Raw genomic sequence first — 16,901 nt, forward strand, 5'->3', positions numbered from 1 at the left:
TGATGAGTGGCTAATAAGCCCGAAACCGGTCTGCAAGTGCGCCCGTTCCATAATTGAAGGTCGACTCTTCCAGTTGTATTGCCAATTGCATATGCAGGAAATTCTGCACTGACGCCTGTCGGATATAATCCAACGTCCTTCGTGGTATTAGCCAGGGGAGTAGTTGTTTTCTGATAGGCGTCAGTCCATTAAACCTAGTGTGTGGGTATATAGAGACTGGCTTGAACGTTTAAAGTTCATTTGCTTTAGATTTAGAACAAAGTTGACGTCTTGAGGAGATAAGGTAGACACTCATTTTGGATTTATTCTACTCCATGACATTTTCAATGACAAACGGAAACATACACCGAGACTTGTGATATTAACCCAAATATATGGCGGAGATATATTGACGATGTATTGGCTTTCTGGGACCATAACCTGACCTAGTGTAAAAAAAGCTATAGTCAGATTTTTTCAGTTCGTCACGATAGTTAACAATTCAGTTCGTAATCTGGAAGAGGAATAACCATTGATAATTTTTTTTCCGATACGCGGAAAACGCGTATCGGCAACATTTTATAGGAAGAGCTTTCAATGAAATTGGTAGAAATAGTAACCCACATATACTTATAACGCAATCATCACAAATCCGATAACAACATACATATCTAACAACCAACGTTATACCTTTGTTCCCGATTTGCTGGGAAAATTTCGACGAATACAGATAGAGATCTACACGAAAGTCACTCACTTAACAGTCACACATTCATCTCTGTTTCTCCGTACTGACAAGTCGTAGGGAGCTGCAATTTGGCATATATGTGCTTCTTGGGTCTTAAATGCGCACTAAGACAAAATTTTCAAGTATTCCAACCGCCTCCCCCCCAGGGGGGCGTTTATATATGAAAATACTGCAGTAAACAATACCCAAGAAATTCTTATATCTTCTTTATTTCTCAGACCGTTTTCACCTAATGAATTATTTAATCCGCTCAGTGATAGGCTGAAAAATAAAACATCTGCAGGTCCAGATGGTATACCCACTTTCATTTTGAAAAAAGTTAGGAATGTTATAATAAGACCTTTGACATTTTTATTGAATCTTTCATTTGAAACAGGAAAATTTTCCACAACCCTCAAGGAAGGAAAAGTCATTCCTATTTATAAAAACACTGTCCCGATAACTTGGAAAATTATAGACCTATAACGATTTGCAGTAGTTTCTCGAATGTTTTCGAATATGGATTTTTGGAAAGGCTGATGAATTTCATCAATGAGCATAATATTTTCACAAATAGTCAGCACGGTTTTCGACCTGGTAAATCAACATCTATGAGTTCTATGACAGTCTCATAAACCATATGGAACAAGGAGAGGTCCCAATGGTCATTTTCGGTGACCTGTGTCGAGCTTTCGACTGTGTGGACCACGATATTCTTTTATCGAAGTTGTATAACTATAGTATTAGAGGTGTTTGTCTGGAATGGTTAGAATCATTTATTAGATGTCATTCTCAGTATGTGAGTCTGAAACATCATCAAAATAATATAATTCGTAATGTTACATCTGCCAATACCGATATCAATATAGGTGTTCCACAAGGATCTATTTTGGGCCCAGTTATTTTTATTTTGTACATGAATGAAATCGCAAATTCCTTTCCGGATATTGAGATGACTACTTATGCAGGCGACACTTCTCTACTGATTTCCAACAAAAATCAAATAGAACTAAAAGAAACCTGTGAAACTGCTCTATGCCAACTAAGTTCTTGGTTCAATCAAATCACTCTCTATTTGAAAGCAGACAAAACTAACCTTGTGAAATTCCATAGTCATCAGAGAGAGTTGGTAGATGTAGATATAATTTTAAATAATACACATCTGCCTCTAAATAACAGCTGCGAATTCTTAGGATTATTCGTTGACTCACATTTAGATTGGAAAGAACATTACAAGCTCCTGATTTCCAAACTTTCATCTCTCCACTATATGTTCAGGAATCTCAAAGTTATTTTGACACAGCAACAAATAATATATTTATACTACGCACAAGTAGAGAATCGACTGAGGTATGGTATTTGCCTAATATGGAAACGAGGACGTTATTCGACAGTGTAGAGTCTCACTGTCGAATAACGTCCTCGTATCAAAGAAAAAAAAATCAGTAGATGAATTGCTGGTGTGAAAAAAGACTATTCTTGTCGAGAAATCTTCAAAAAATTTGAAATTCTTACCTGTACAGGCCTCTACATATTTGAAATCTGTATTTATGTGTTCAAAAATAGGGATTTGTGTTTCATAAATGAAGATTTCCACGACACACGTCGTAAGGATGATTTACGATTACCACTGTCTAAACGCAATATTTCCTATAAAGCTCCAGCTCGAATCGGCTCAAAGATTTTCAACAACTTACCTTCCTCTTTCAAAAGCTTAAAACATGAACGTACTTGTCTTAAAGAAAGTGATTTGATTTGATTTAATTTTGATTTGACTTATCACTGTTTCTCCTTATCGCTATATTTTTCGAAGGCTGAAATTTTGTAGATGTGCAATAAGGAAGGACTTTAAAGATTCCAACTGGGGCGCCAGCAGCGGGGGAAACAGACGCGATCATAAAATAAAGTTACCTCTTCATCACAATTTCTCCATACTGGTATATTTTCGGAGGCTGAAATTTTGTAATTAGGTTCTTTTTATATTGTAGATGTTCAATAAGAAAGGATTTTCAAATATTCCAACTGGGGCACCCCCTGAGGATAAAAGTGGAGCGTTCCAATTAAGACGCCAGCTTCGAGGGAAATAGGGGCGTTTATAAAATTTTCTTTAATATATCCCTTATCTTATCTGCCCTTACAGCATGTAATTTGAATGATTTTTTTTTTGGGAGATATAACAGATTTAAAATGTAGAGACATTGCGGTTGCGGCGGTACCGGGCCAATTATACGTCGCTCTTTCGAAATTAACCTCTAATTAAACTATAATTAGTATTTTTATGCTCGCATATCTTTCATTTATATCAAATTATATTTCCAGCCATAAAAAACACCAACGGGTCATTCATAGTTAATGGTGAATGGAAACAAAGCAACAGCAGAGTATTCCAAGGAGCGGGCACAAAGTTCGTTTATATCCGCCAGGACGAGAATTCTTTGGAGACGTTGACTTCGCCGGGACCTTTGGCCCACAGCGTCGATATTATGGTAGGTGAAATGATTTTTACTACTTTCACCTTGTTTCGCTTCGTGTTCTTTGGGAGTTTTATTGTACCTCCCGTTTGATTTTATAAGTTCAAAAAATACTGAGAGATACTCGAACACCGAGAAAATGTGATTCAGAAATAATATTATATTTTTTTATTTTGGGATAGGAAGGTTTTGGTTTACTATTTTTCCTCACGAAAAAAATGTGTGAATCTTCCAAAGAAAGGAAGGAATCAATCAATTTCAAAAATATTCCCGAATTTTTTTGTATCAAGACCGGTTTTTGCCCGAAAAAATTTCCTATTCTTGAAATATACTCCTTTTAATTCTTTCCATACTTCAGCACATTTTCAAATTAGAACTCTCATTTGAATTCTTACAAGTTTTAAGATATATGATCATAAAAAAATCCTGAAACACCTCAACTGAAGTATAACCGACATGTCACACTAGTTTTTTCAAACCAATCGTTACGTCAGTTACGGTCAGTTGCATAATCGAGGCCTTGTGATACATCGTTGGGAAGATATTAAAAAGACAGTAGGGGAAAAAAACTTCATGACTGTAACTTCTCCATTTTCATACAAAAAATTATGGAAAACTTCCAGAACGAAATCGAAATAAACTGTATACATGTGGATGTGTGCATATGGATCATTGTACTTTCAGGTGTAAGAAAACGCCTTTTCAAAACAACTTCTTTCACATGAATCTCACTGCACAACAGCATTTTTGTTGCATGGACTGTTTTTATGTATCTAGCTGCATTTTCTATCTGGATTCCAAATATGTACTTGGATTTTTGCTAGCAGCTCTACTTTGTGAGATATGAAGGGTAGCTATTTTTATCAGAAAAATATGGTTTTCCATCATATAACAACTTATTTCACTTTCTAATCAGAACAAAACTTTGTTTTATGTGACTTTCTTGAATGAGTTGGAGTTTTACTACTATTCTGGATGATCCAACAGTAGTCAGCCATCATACTTTCGGTCCAACAGCTCTGGTAGAGCTCCTCCATGGCGCAAATATCCTGATGGAAGCGTTCTCCCTGCTCCTCGTTTGAATCTACAAGATTTTCAGTAAATCAATCAAGGTGGCTTTGAAGAAAATGCATCTTAATGCATTTGTAATATAGTAACTCCTTGACGTGGTCAGGAAAAGTCAACGGACTATTTCCCAAAAAGTTTTTTACGCGCCAAACAAACTCATTACAGTTATTTTTTTCAGCGGTTGCCTTACTTTCAGTAAAATTCACATTGTTTATTAATTTTCTAATTCCAGCTTTTCACTTCTCAGCACTCAATTTTGGAAACAATCTGGATATCCTAGTTTGATATGTAACGGAGGTAATACGTTCTCGAGGCACTAGAGAGGGGTTTATTACATTAAACTTGCCTTGTATCAATTCGTGTCTAAGAGGCGAATCATTTTTGGTCCGATGCTCAGTTTTAGCTCTGCTGTCCCACAAGCAAATAAAACACGCATATTTCGTATAACCGCTTCGTTGGCCCAAAATGAAATGAACCATTTTCAAGTCTACGCATATGAGCAAGTTGTGTCTAAAACCAGGGATATTGTGGATGGAATATTCTTCTTTAGCTTTGGTTGAATGAGCAATAGGCAAAGAGCCAAGTTCATTGCCATTATGTAAAAGTATACACTTAAGACTGCATCTATAAACAAATGCCAATCATTATGGCTCGTATCTTTTTAATCCCATTTCAGTTACTAATTTCGGAATATTATTGTAAAAAACAAAATCCTTTTTCTTAGAAAACAAAGGAAGTAATTTCTTTGCCTGGTACGGTAAAATGAGATATTCGTTTCTTTGCTGACCAAATGTCTTTCTTTCAATCGAGAAGCTATACGTTCTGAAGAAGCTTTAGACAATCCGAGATCTCTTATTAAATCATTCAGATTCTCCTGGTTGAATGGTCTTGGTCTTTCGGCGTCTTCAAAATCGCTATCACTATCTTCGCAGCTTAGGTCACTTTCCTCCATTCGTTGAACAATTTCGTGCGGACGTACCTGAGATGTACTTGGTTGGAGTTCTAATGTATCAGTTGAACGCAGAACAGGTCTAGTAACTGACCGAACAGTAGGATAAACCCACTTGGAATGATTTTGGCGGTTAATTCCTGTTATGTTTACGACGCAGAAATAACAGTCGTCGTGGTGGTTTGACGGTTCACACCAAATCATAGGACTGATGAGGTTCAAGGGATCACTCTTATTATTTTTCCATAATCGTAAAGGCTCAACACACGTTTTACACACTATATTCGGTATCCAGGGCAGGGTTTGTGTCTAATGGACGTTGAAAGAACTCCATGTAGGCATTTTTCACGAAGTCAGGCACATTTGAACAGAATTTTTGAATATATATTTGCCACAAATGTGACAAAATCCATTTGGATTATTCACACAGGTCCTTCCTGACGAAGTCATTGCAAAAAAAGGAACAGAAACTAGTGAGAGGTTGACCACAGCGATATCAACAGTCAAATAGAAAGTTCATTTCGAGGGAGTACTTGTATCGCCTAAACTAGAGCTGCTACAAAAATCTGAGAGATGATTGAATATAAGCGAGCCTGAACTAGTAAACAACATGTGAAATATGCCATGCCACAAAAAAGTTCGATTTTATTGTGCAGTGTATTCAATTATACGACAGTTACTTTTCCTTATTCATTTTGTATTCCCAACGTTCATTATAAAATTGAATCAGATATCATCCAGAAAAAATATCGTACGATCTAATATGTGAAAAAGTACTCAGCTGGATCACTATCATCCTCAGTGGTGGACTTGAAGTTTCGGAACGAGACATATGCTAATCACGTCATCTGCTCCATATCTGCATATCTGCATAATATCACAAGATGAAGCACTTGTTTCATTCACAACATAACGACTTTATGTAACGGATGAGGTAAATCTCCTCATGTCACGATGAAAGTACGTAAAGACATTCATACGTATATTTGATTCAATTCTAGCAATAGAAATCTTGTTTAAATTGAAAGGGGTAATTTTTTCCGCAAAATATAATCTCTTCTGAAAAAATATTTCTTTCAATTAAAAAAGACCATTCCGTGGGTTGGGCTATCTATCGGACGCGTCCCCAGGTGGCGGATAGGGGAACGGCCAGGGAACTAGAAGCCCTGTCTAGGAAGCCAATATGTGGCCTTACAGACAGGATCGCCGGACTCCTGGTCAGTGGCAGTAGGATGAGGGGAACTAAAACTCCCCAAAAGCCTTTGCGAAACATGCCACCGTGGACCAGCCTACCCAAGCTAAGGTGTAAGGAATCGTGCCGACAGCTGAATGGTCGCAGGGTGATATGCGATAACGAACGATCCCCTTGGGGAACCGGGCGAAACCTCATTGTAAGCAGCCTTCCTCTGTTAATGCGAGGCTCTGCCAGCTTGCTACTCGTGGGAACACACATATATGAAACAAACAAACAGACACAACAAAAACCAATCCCGAAGCTGGACAGAAGTGATCACCTCAATCTATGGCGGTGGCTGGGCATGAACAGAAATGTCCACCCCAATCTACCGCTCGGAAAGAGGCTGGACATACCAGATCACCTCGTGATGTAATAGGAGTGGCAGAAACTATAAGTGCACTCTCCTCCTCCCCCACTCCACCTCCAACAGCAAGGGCACTTCCTGCGGCAGGCGCCAAGATCTCCGCCTTGAATAAAGGCGAGGAACCGGCTGCCCCTGCAGGAAAGCGCCCTCACTTGAACACCTCCATTAGGAGAACCCCAGGAAGGTAGAAGAAGCCGCGCAACGACAATAATATCACTGCACCTTCCAAAACCTTCGCGGAGGCCGTCATGAGATACCTCAAGGTTGCAAAAGAGAATGTGTTCTGCTAGTCTTGGCCTACACCTGCCGATTTAAAGGAAATGTTTCCTAGTGACCTGTAAGGTTTCTGGAAAGGACAGGATGGACAATGACCTAGGAGGACAACTCCTTGGGAGGATGTACAATGGGTCACATGCCGTGGGTGAACACTCACCCTACCTACTATATACATACATACAAAAAAAGACCATATTGTGACACAAATCAGTTTTTTTATTTGAACGAAAATAGGCCAATCACTTTAATTACTATTGAAATTCACTTCACCTTCATAGGCTTCATATGCTAAACATACCAGGTGTCAGTATGTTCAGCATATGAGGTCTCAGCCTGTGCATGTCGACATAAGTCGGCCCTAAGAGTATCCTGTTACCACCTTCGATACTCCTACGGAATTGACGAGGCACTGGAGTTGCTTCGTGCTACGTGGAATATTGAATGAGACGTGTTAAAACTATTCATTTTCCGCTCTCTGGCTGATGCGAACTAAATAAGCCTGATGTAATCCTTCTTGATCATCAGAGTAAAACAATATTTGTAGTTTTCATTTCCGTGTGAGGCGAATATTGTTCAAAAATAGAAGTAAAAACAAAAGAAAATGGAGATTTTCTTTTAAAATCCCCCAAACCCTATATGGATCATTCTGTGAAAATAGTGGAATGATGCCCTCCCTTATCTCCAATCTCAAGATCGTACCGGCTTGTTGCAATATGGCAGAAAGGTTGTCTTTCTCGGCTGTTTGCGCCTGCTCAGGACACATGATTCTTGAAGCTGATAATCATTTACCTCACTCTATTGGTCATTGTTAATGACGCCAGCGCAGCCTCCGAATGTGTCGGGGCTATGGGGGCTACACTTCAATTATATAGTAAACAGGCATAAACATAGGATCAAAGTTGTCAAGGCGACCTGAAGGTATTGTGCGAAAATCTTGATGGACGTTGGATTTTAATAGCTGCAGATTATATTCGTATGGCCGGAAATTACTGTGGTAAAGCTAATTTCCGGATGTTGACTATGGTCCACAGGCTGATTTCTCATAGTAATTACCTGTAAAAAGGAATTCATTCCACATCCCCGATATTGAAGATTACAAATTGATGCAGTATCATTAGAAAATGCTTGTTATATGGTATAGTAGTGTTCTGAAGAAGGTTTTTGCAAACTTTAGACATTCATTGCAAAAAAAAATATTTTACGAATCACTCTCTTTGTTTAGTTATGCAGATTATCTTCATGGGTCCTATTTGACCGTTCGATATGATAAAGAATTTCCAATCATAATAAATATAAGGTCAAGCGTTACTAGATGGCAAAGTGAAAAGAAAAATACTCAAAAAAGTTTCAAGGAACTTGAGTTTATGAGTATTTCGTTTAGCTCATGTTTACCAAACGCTATATTATTCCCAATTGTAACATTTAGAAAGTTCTATAAGAAAACTGATGATGAACTATGAAAAACTATGAAATATTTTTTTAATCTTAAATTAAAAATTTTTTCTCACTCAGATGTGATAATAAATAATTATTCTCATTACAGATCGTCAACTATCAAACCAACTATGGTATCAAGTACGGATATTCGTTGCCGATCGCTAAAATTCCTGCTATAGCTCCACCTTCAATAAAACGACCGATAATCGAACCGATGGTGTTAGAAACAAGAAAACTCGATACGTCTTTCAATACTTCCTTCAATCAAAGAGACGAGGCTAGGCCTCCTGTACCCCATCGCAGAACTAGGCTAAGGAGAAAACATTTTCACTGGAAGATCACCGGGTTGACAGCTTGTTCGAAATCTTGTGGAGGAGGTGATAATCTATTTTTTTATCAGAAAGTTATTACAAAAGAAAATGAGGGGAATTTTTTTCCGAACTGAAGTTTAAAATAATATTAGAATTCACATATTCCTTAGAAAATTAATAAAAAAGATCTACTCTGAATACTATATCTGGATAAAATATGTTGTTGAATAATGATATTCACTTCTTTCGTAGGCCTGAAAATGGCTGAAATTGTAACTGAAACTCAATAGTGAAATTGTAAATTTTATTGATGATTACCAACTCAACACACAGTGTGACCCACTTGAAACAGGGCTCCTTTTTAAATTCTCCATCTTTTCTCCGATTTCGAAGAACTCAATTCTGTATTGAATAGTTCAAAAAACTGTACTTTGGAACCAAATATCATTTTCTTTTACAAAAACCAAGGCCTGTTGCGAACTTTTCAAGGTTAAAATACAGGAGAATCACTATTGGACTGGGCGCTGTCTCAAATGGTGGTATATCATCATCAAAAAATATCCATTTCATTTCATTTGATCGCCACAAACTTTATTTGAAAAATATATGTTTCGCTAACACGGTAGCTTTATCAACATTCAAATCAAGATCCGTCTAATTGAAATATCAAATTCATGTATGTATTGCGTTCCAAAACTCATTTCTTCAAAAAGTCTAAAAATATATTTCCATTCATTACTTTCGAAGGAAAATGAACCGATAATCTCATCATGGATTATTCTGCACCACACATTTATTTTATGGAAGTATTATCTTTTTGCGTTTATAACCCAATTAGTATCATACGCAGACCAGTATCTTGGATTTTCGAACGAGGGTACTCCTATTGTAGTGAAGGTAGCTTCATCACCTAACAAAATTATTTTGAAGAATTTTATATCATTCAAATATCCTCGTTGAGCTCATAAACATAACCTTCTTTCTTCATCTCTCGGTTCCGGAGTATGTGAAATTTTTGGTTCGAATGGTTTTATTTTTAAATTTTCACAATGCTTTTCCTGATATTTTCTCTAGGGATATTTGAGTTCAAACTTGCCATTCACAAATTTGAATGGATATTATTACGAAAATTTTGCAATATTCCCACAACATTTCTTTTCTCATAATGTGGATTATTTCTGTTTCTGAACATATGCCTCGGTACACAACCCGCTGCTCACTGGAAATTTATCAGGATGTCTGTTTTGAAATTCTCTGGCAGCTTCCCTTTTCTCCGACAAGGCGCACAAGTTCAATTTTATCTCACACACTTAGTTCTCCCATGATTCCAGTACCAAATGGCACTGGAATCAGTGGATTTTGGATATTCACACGGTGTTTTACAGCCAACTCACCAAGATTCAAAAACTTTTCTCGAGAGGTCTGCAGTTATCATTCTATCATGATACAATATGAATGTCTTTTCGACCACAGAATTATTATTATTCTTGAATATTTTTCAGTCACCATGTTTTTTTTTTCAAATTTGCTGCATTATCCCAAAATGCAATGGTCAAATTTCAAATTTATTTCATCATATACTAGAAATATCATGAATTGAAATTCTATATAGGAGTAAACCCTAATTTCCAAAATATCGAAATTTTTCACTGCAATTGAAGTCATCGGTACTGCAAAATACTATTCCTTTTTCGGCGGTAACATACTCGTATATTCCATATAATTCTGTATAAACAGCTTCATCGAATTGAAATCGTTAATCAATAACATATTCTGATCCAAACATAAAGATATGTAAATACGTTACACTATTCATAATATCAGAGGTATAGTTCCATTCGAGATCTGTTTAAATAAAAAAATATGTTTCACTTTTCTATATTTTCCTATTTTTATTTGAATCTGTGCACAACATTCAGATAACTTGTCACTAACGTCTCACTTGTAATAGTATCACGCAAAATATCTTTCAAGAATATTTTAGTAATTTTACTGACAGCCAGCAAAACATTTTTTCCCATTTCACCTTTTATAATCAATTATTTTCAATGAAAATTCAAAATCTATTTTCATCAATCCTGGTTTTGAGAATTTCTTGGGAATTCTTGTGAATTTCAAATCTGAAAAGAGTTTGTAGACAAATAACTCTCTCAATGAAAGTTTTTGATTATTCACAAAAGGAATTCTTGATTTTTGAATAAAACTTTCATTTTCTGGCTAACCTCATCAGATAAAATTGAAATTCAATAGTCAGATTAAAAAAATTAAATAATAAAAAAATGTTCAAATGGATTAGACTTTTTTCGGATACTGTATATCTAAATAAAAAAAGTAGTCATGTATTCATATTCTAACAAGTTACAAGTACCAGACACTTGAAATAATCTTGAAAAGGGGGTTGGTTGGGTAACAGGATCAATTTTTTTCTCTTAAAAAAACAATTGTACTCTTGCCGACGTTTCGATTTTAATTAAATTTTTCTTCAGGGCTCGAAAAGTTGTTTTTTTCGTGTTAATAATATTACCATTTTGAAAACCATCAGACATATTAGATACATATTTGAAAAATAAAAATAAATAACATTGCAACAACAAATTTCCGAGACAACACCAACACAAAACGACATGAAACAAACCCAATGTTTATTATTTTCTGTTTTCAAAAAAGTAACTAATATGTCTGATGGTTTTTGAAATAGTAATATTATCAACACGAAAATAATACTTTTCGAGCCCTGAAGAAGAATTTAATCAAATTCAAAACGTCGGCAAGAAAACAATGTTTTTTTTAAGAGAAAAAAATTGATCCTGTTACCCAACCAGCCCCTTTTTCAGAAAAATTATTGGATCACTAAACTAGTTAACATGAAAAATTATTTCAGAATTTTGTCTTATTTTCACCCAATAATTCATTGATTAAAAGATTATAATAACAATGTTTTCTATCGCAGGTTTTCAAAACTACGTGAGAGTTTGCACTAGGGAAGCGGGTCAAACTCAAGTGCCAGTGTCTGAAAGAAAGTGCGCCCATTTGAGAGCTCCTTCTCCACCACCGATTCATTGCAATACCGAACCTTGTCCACCCTCTTGGCACTCCAGGTGGACAGATTGCAGCGTCACTTGTGGCGACGGTGTCCAGCAGAACATTCCCGAGTGCAGGCAAGATCTGGTTGCGGGTTCAGTCCCTGTGAGCGAGTCTCAATGTTCAATCCCGAAGCCCACTAGTCAAACTAGGATCTGCCAGTTGAGTGCTTGCGAAAGTCTAAGTGATAACGAATTGCCTCGCACGTTTGATGAACACAAATTCAATGCTTTGGAGTGGTCTGCTGGCCCATGGTCTCAGGTGAGAAAATCTTGAAGAATCATGAGAAACTACACATTAAATTGATGAACAACTAACTCTAAATAGCGGTGAATTGTCGCAGCGGTAGTGTGACCGACCACTATCTAAATATCCTGAGTTTGAATTTGCCTTCGACCAGATATTTTTATCCCGAGAATTTATATACTTGAAGATTGATTGTTTTTGTTACGCTACATGGGAGATAGGAGTGCCTTCCTAAAAAAATAACAACGAAATATTATAGAGAAGAAAATGATACGAAATCCAATTTTGTAATGAGTTTTTTCTCGAAACCATTAACTTTTTCCAGTAGATTCTAATGAAAATTGAACTCTGGATAACTGGAAAATAACCGAAAGTTATTCCAATTTTCAAGAGATTTTATCATGATAAAGAAATTGTACTGCAGACCTATTTCTAATGTCCGTTTTAGAAGAAAATATAGTATAGTATACTAATTAGAAATTAGAGTATCGATTTCTAATCACTTAAATGCAAAACTGCAGTTAGTTTGCTCTACTACAGTGCAAGCGGTATGGCGGATTAAATTTATTTCCTATTGTTTTTTCAATATCCATTTTTTTTCTCTGCACCCAATTATAAAGCCACATAGACAGAAAAAAAACAAATCTAATCCTAGTCTATTTGGCTATCTACTCATCCATTGAACAAAAAATATGGGGACTTCCAAAAAAAATTATATTACCTAAAAATATTCTCTTATTCAATTCAAATGAAATGTTTATGGCTGAGAATGTTTGAATGTTTATTCGGACTCTCATCGTGGCAAGAGCAGATTTTTCTCTTTCAGTGACACAAAGTCGTATATGTTATGAAAAAAATATGACCTTTGTTTTTTTATACTTATTATCCAAAACTGTGCTGAGGTGGTGATAAGACAAGTGTCTTGTCCAAAAACTTCCAAGTACACCATTAGAGATGATAGTAGACCTTTGATGAATGGTATCTGTTTCAATTCCATAACGATATTTGTAGTACAAACAAAACGTTGACCTTCGACCACGCCACTGAAGATGACTGTCGCAGTTGTAGTTGGAACGTTTGAAAATTGTAACAAGAACAAAATGAAAAAAGTAATTTTAGTCTAATTTAATGTTCATATGATGGTAGCTGTTTCGAAAAAAAAATTCCTTTCATGTAATTTAAAGTTCATGTGAAAGGAGTTGTTTTGAAATGGTTTTTTTTCTCCAGTTTTTATCTAAAGATATTTCTGAGTATGAACTACACATCTTTAATGAGGGCTTTCATTGTAGATATTTTTTTTTTCGAAAGTTTCTCACATTTTTCGTTATATGGAGAAGTAAAAAGCAAAACATTTTTTACAAAAAATATTTGGCTTTCACTCAATTTCTCACTTATTCACTATATAACAGAACAATCAATAAAATTCGATTTGCTAAGCAGAAGAGAGTCTAGGAAAAATATCATGAAGGTGGGAAATAATAAATCATTTGATGCTTATAAAAGAACGTATGAATTCTAATCACTTGAATATTTTATACTGCAGAAGAAGTCGAATGCAGATGATAGTTTATCAATAACTAGTAGGAGATTGCAGCCGGTTCTAGGTCTCCCCCACCACTATGGCGTAATAAATGACATTTCAATTATTGATGATGTCATCAAAGTGACCTTGAAAAATGTGTCGGGTGTATAAGTTCGAATGGCGACATGGAAATTTTCCTTTGAGACTATCATTGAATATGAATGACGTCATGACATTAGAATTTCCGTTGTCCAAAATGACATTTTATGTGTTTGTGAACGGGTGTATTGCATACAAGGTAATAACAGGGTTTAACATTGTGTTTCATGTATACTCCATACAAGTTTGAACAGATTTCACACACGTCTGCGTAGTTGTAAGATCTACCAACTGATGAGTGGTACTTTTTGTTAGTTCTTCGAGTTGGTGAGTGGTGAGAGGAGGTCACAGCAGCCGCAAATAAAATTATCACGTCCGCCTTTGGATGAACTGTTTTTCACTATAACTACCTCATGTCCCAGGCAACCTCATGACCAATCCGATCACAATGCTCTAACAGAAGGTGATGCAAGCAGGCAGTGGAGTGCTATCGTGTGCACTCTCTACCTCTAGAGGCAGTGAAGTCGCACCCGCCCCACCACCGCAGCTTTGGAAGAGGTATCCGGCATAGAGATGAGCACACATCAGTCAGAGAAACTTTGTGGGGTGCACATGTCTCTCTCCATGCCCAGAGGCGGACGTAATGGCTTTGTTTGCTGCTGTCACGACCTCTTCTCACCACTCATCAACTTGATGAGCTAACAGGAAGGACCGTTTATTAGTTGGTGGATCTTTGAACTATGCAGACGTTTGTGGAGGACAATGTCAAACCCTGTGTTTACCGTGTATGTAATCTACCCCCGTCACAAACACACAAAATGTTATCACAGACAACAGACATTCCAATGTCATGATGCTATTCGCTAGTATTAAAAAACATTTCTATGACACCATTCACACCTATGCATCAGATATATCTCCCAAGATCACCTTGATGACATCATCAGTTATTAGAATGACATTTATTATATCAAAGTGGTGAGGGTGGTGTTGATATAAATTAGGTCATATTATTCACCGAAATTAAATCATTCAATGTACCAAGTTATAAACTCTCTTCGCCAAATTCCATCCAAATATCCAAATTCTTGAGTTTTTCTTCGTCTCATCAACAAATATCCAAACAGTTAGATTTCCATATATGATATGAGTAAAATAGAACTTGGAATAGTATGTAAGTCAAATTGGCATACGAGCAAACCATTCTACAGTGTATATGTCATTCAAAATATCATTATGCTTATAGTTGAGAAATCCGACAATAACATTATGAACAAAAAAAACATGATCAACCTACAAAAGTTCATTTAACATAAAACTTTTGAAAAACTGATTATTTTCAGAGAGTTAAATACTCAAATTCTCATCCATATCCCCTGAAAATACTAACCTCAAACTCCCAATAATGCAGTATTTTCATGTTCCATTTTTCGTTCAATACTATTTTGCACTGTGGATTATGACTCATTTCATCTTTCAATTATATTTTGTTTCATATATAGGTATCTTCGAAATATTTATTACACTCTTCCAATTTCGATGAGCATTTAAAGTTCAGAATTTGATCTACTACGGATCTTTCTAAGTTGAAAGGAATATATTTTTAGAAGTTGAAATCCAAAACCTTTCTTTCCCAAATATGTATCTTCCTATCTATTTGCCTATTGTCTGTTTATTTACCCATATGCAGATGATCCGCGAATATCAAGCAACTTACCAGTTTTCGTCTATTCATACAAATTTCCTCTGTCATAACTTACTTTGAATCTGAATCTAATTTTCAGTGTTCCGTATCTTGCGGAACTGGTCACAGAACTCGATCAGTTACTTGTCCATCAGGTAGGTGTAGACCAGAGGATCGCCCTCCGCATGCGGAATATTGCAACGTTGGTTCCTGCAATGTACCTGCTCCACCAGTAAGTGATTCACATACTTCAACTGCGAGTCACAGATCCATTTCAGTATGGTTGACAACGGAATGGTCGCATTGTTCAGAAGACTGCGGAACAGGTACTCAGAAAAGGTTCGCAGTGTGTGCTTATCAAGATAGAGACAGTTGTAAGGATGATGTCCAACCCGAGCTATCCAGAGCATGTTCCAGTGATAAGCAGTGTGATGGTCAGTGGTTTACAGGTGAGTTTTTATCTGAGAATATCCCTAAGGAAGAGTTTTATATTTTGTTTTGATTAAAGTTTTTACCTAATGATAAACTCCAAATTCTTGAAGAACAAATTAACAAATCATGTTGAAAAATTTCGACCGCCATACCCGACCGCACAATGTTAAACCCTGTTATTACCTTGTATGCAATCTACCCCTTCACAAACACACACAATGTCATTTTGGACAACGGAAATTCAAATGTCATGACGTCATTCACATTCAATGACAGTCTCAAAGGAAAATTTCCATGACCCCATGGTCTTAACTCACCATTCTCAAAGGATCACCAGTTCGTTTCGGAAACCAAATGCTAAGTTACTTCAATTTTGGAGGGATGGAAATCAGCAAATAAAGAAACTCTTATCTTCATTACGTAATTATATTAATGAACTGTACTGAAGAAAACAATAAATATATTTTCCTTATAATTCAATAATGTACCTACATTGTTTAAGGCAGCCATTAGGATCAGCAGAGTCTGCGCCCTTTAAATTCATCACTAACCTCTTGTTCCGCCGCTCATCAATTGACGATGGTTATACTAACACTGGTTACTTATTTTCATCTTGTCAAGTACATCCTTCTTTCTTCTTTCCATTCGCTCATTCCATTCACACCCTGTTTTCAACAAGATTTGGCTCTCTGAGAATTACAAAATTTACGGGCATGTTGTACACACGACTGCTCACAGAAATTGACCAAGTATTCGAATGAAAATATGAGTAGAGATGCTCGAAGAGAGACTGTCGCCTAATGTGAAGAGAACCTGCCCATCAATACACGTGTAACTCAGGATTCATATAGGTTAGACTCATAGTCTAACCTCTCCGCGGCCTCGATCGATTACAGCAAGGCATTTGATAGAACAAGGCATTAACTCATCTTCAGTTTGCTCAGATGCCTTGCAGTACCCTACAAAATGGTGGGATGCTTCGAACAAATCTGATGTATTCTCTTCATAACATCTGTTC

General features: G+C 36.4%; 1 protein-coding gene across 2 annotated transcripts in view; it reads left to right on the forward strand.

Moving 5' to 3' along the window:
• Positions 1 to 16,901, forward strand: part of loh (thrombospondin type 1 domain containing lonely heart) — a 701,195-nt gene that overhangs the window by 674,283 nt on the left and 10,011 nt on the right. For both annotated transcript variants that reach the window (XM_074181270.1, XM_074181271.1), the window contains exons 8-11: positions 3,026 to 3,192; positions 8,615 to 8,885; positions 11,770 to 12,161; positions 15,552 to 15,900. In XM_074181270.1, the coding sequence (XP_074037371.1) occupies positions 3,026 to 3,192; positions 8,615 to 8,885; positions 11,770 to 12,161; positions 15,552 to 15,900 (1,179 nt within the window). The remainder of the gene's footprint in view (positions 1 to 3,025; positions 3,193 to 8,614; positions 8,886 to 11,769; positions 12,162 to 15,551; positions 15,901 to 16,901) is intronic.

Source organism: Leptinotarsa decemlineata, unplaced genomic scaffold (assembly GCF_025532065.1).
Source record: "Leptinotarsa decemlineata unplaced genomic scaffold, Ldec_3_MD MMD2_tig00026307_RagTag_RagTag, whole genome shotgun sequence".
Taxonomy (NCBI): Eukaryota; Metazoa; Arthropoda; class Insecta; order Coleoptera; family Chrysomelidae; genus Leptinotarsa; species Leptinotarsa decemlineata.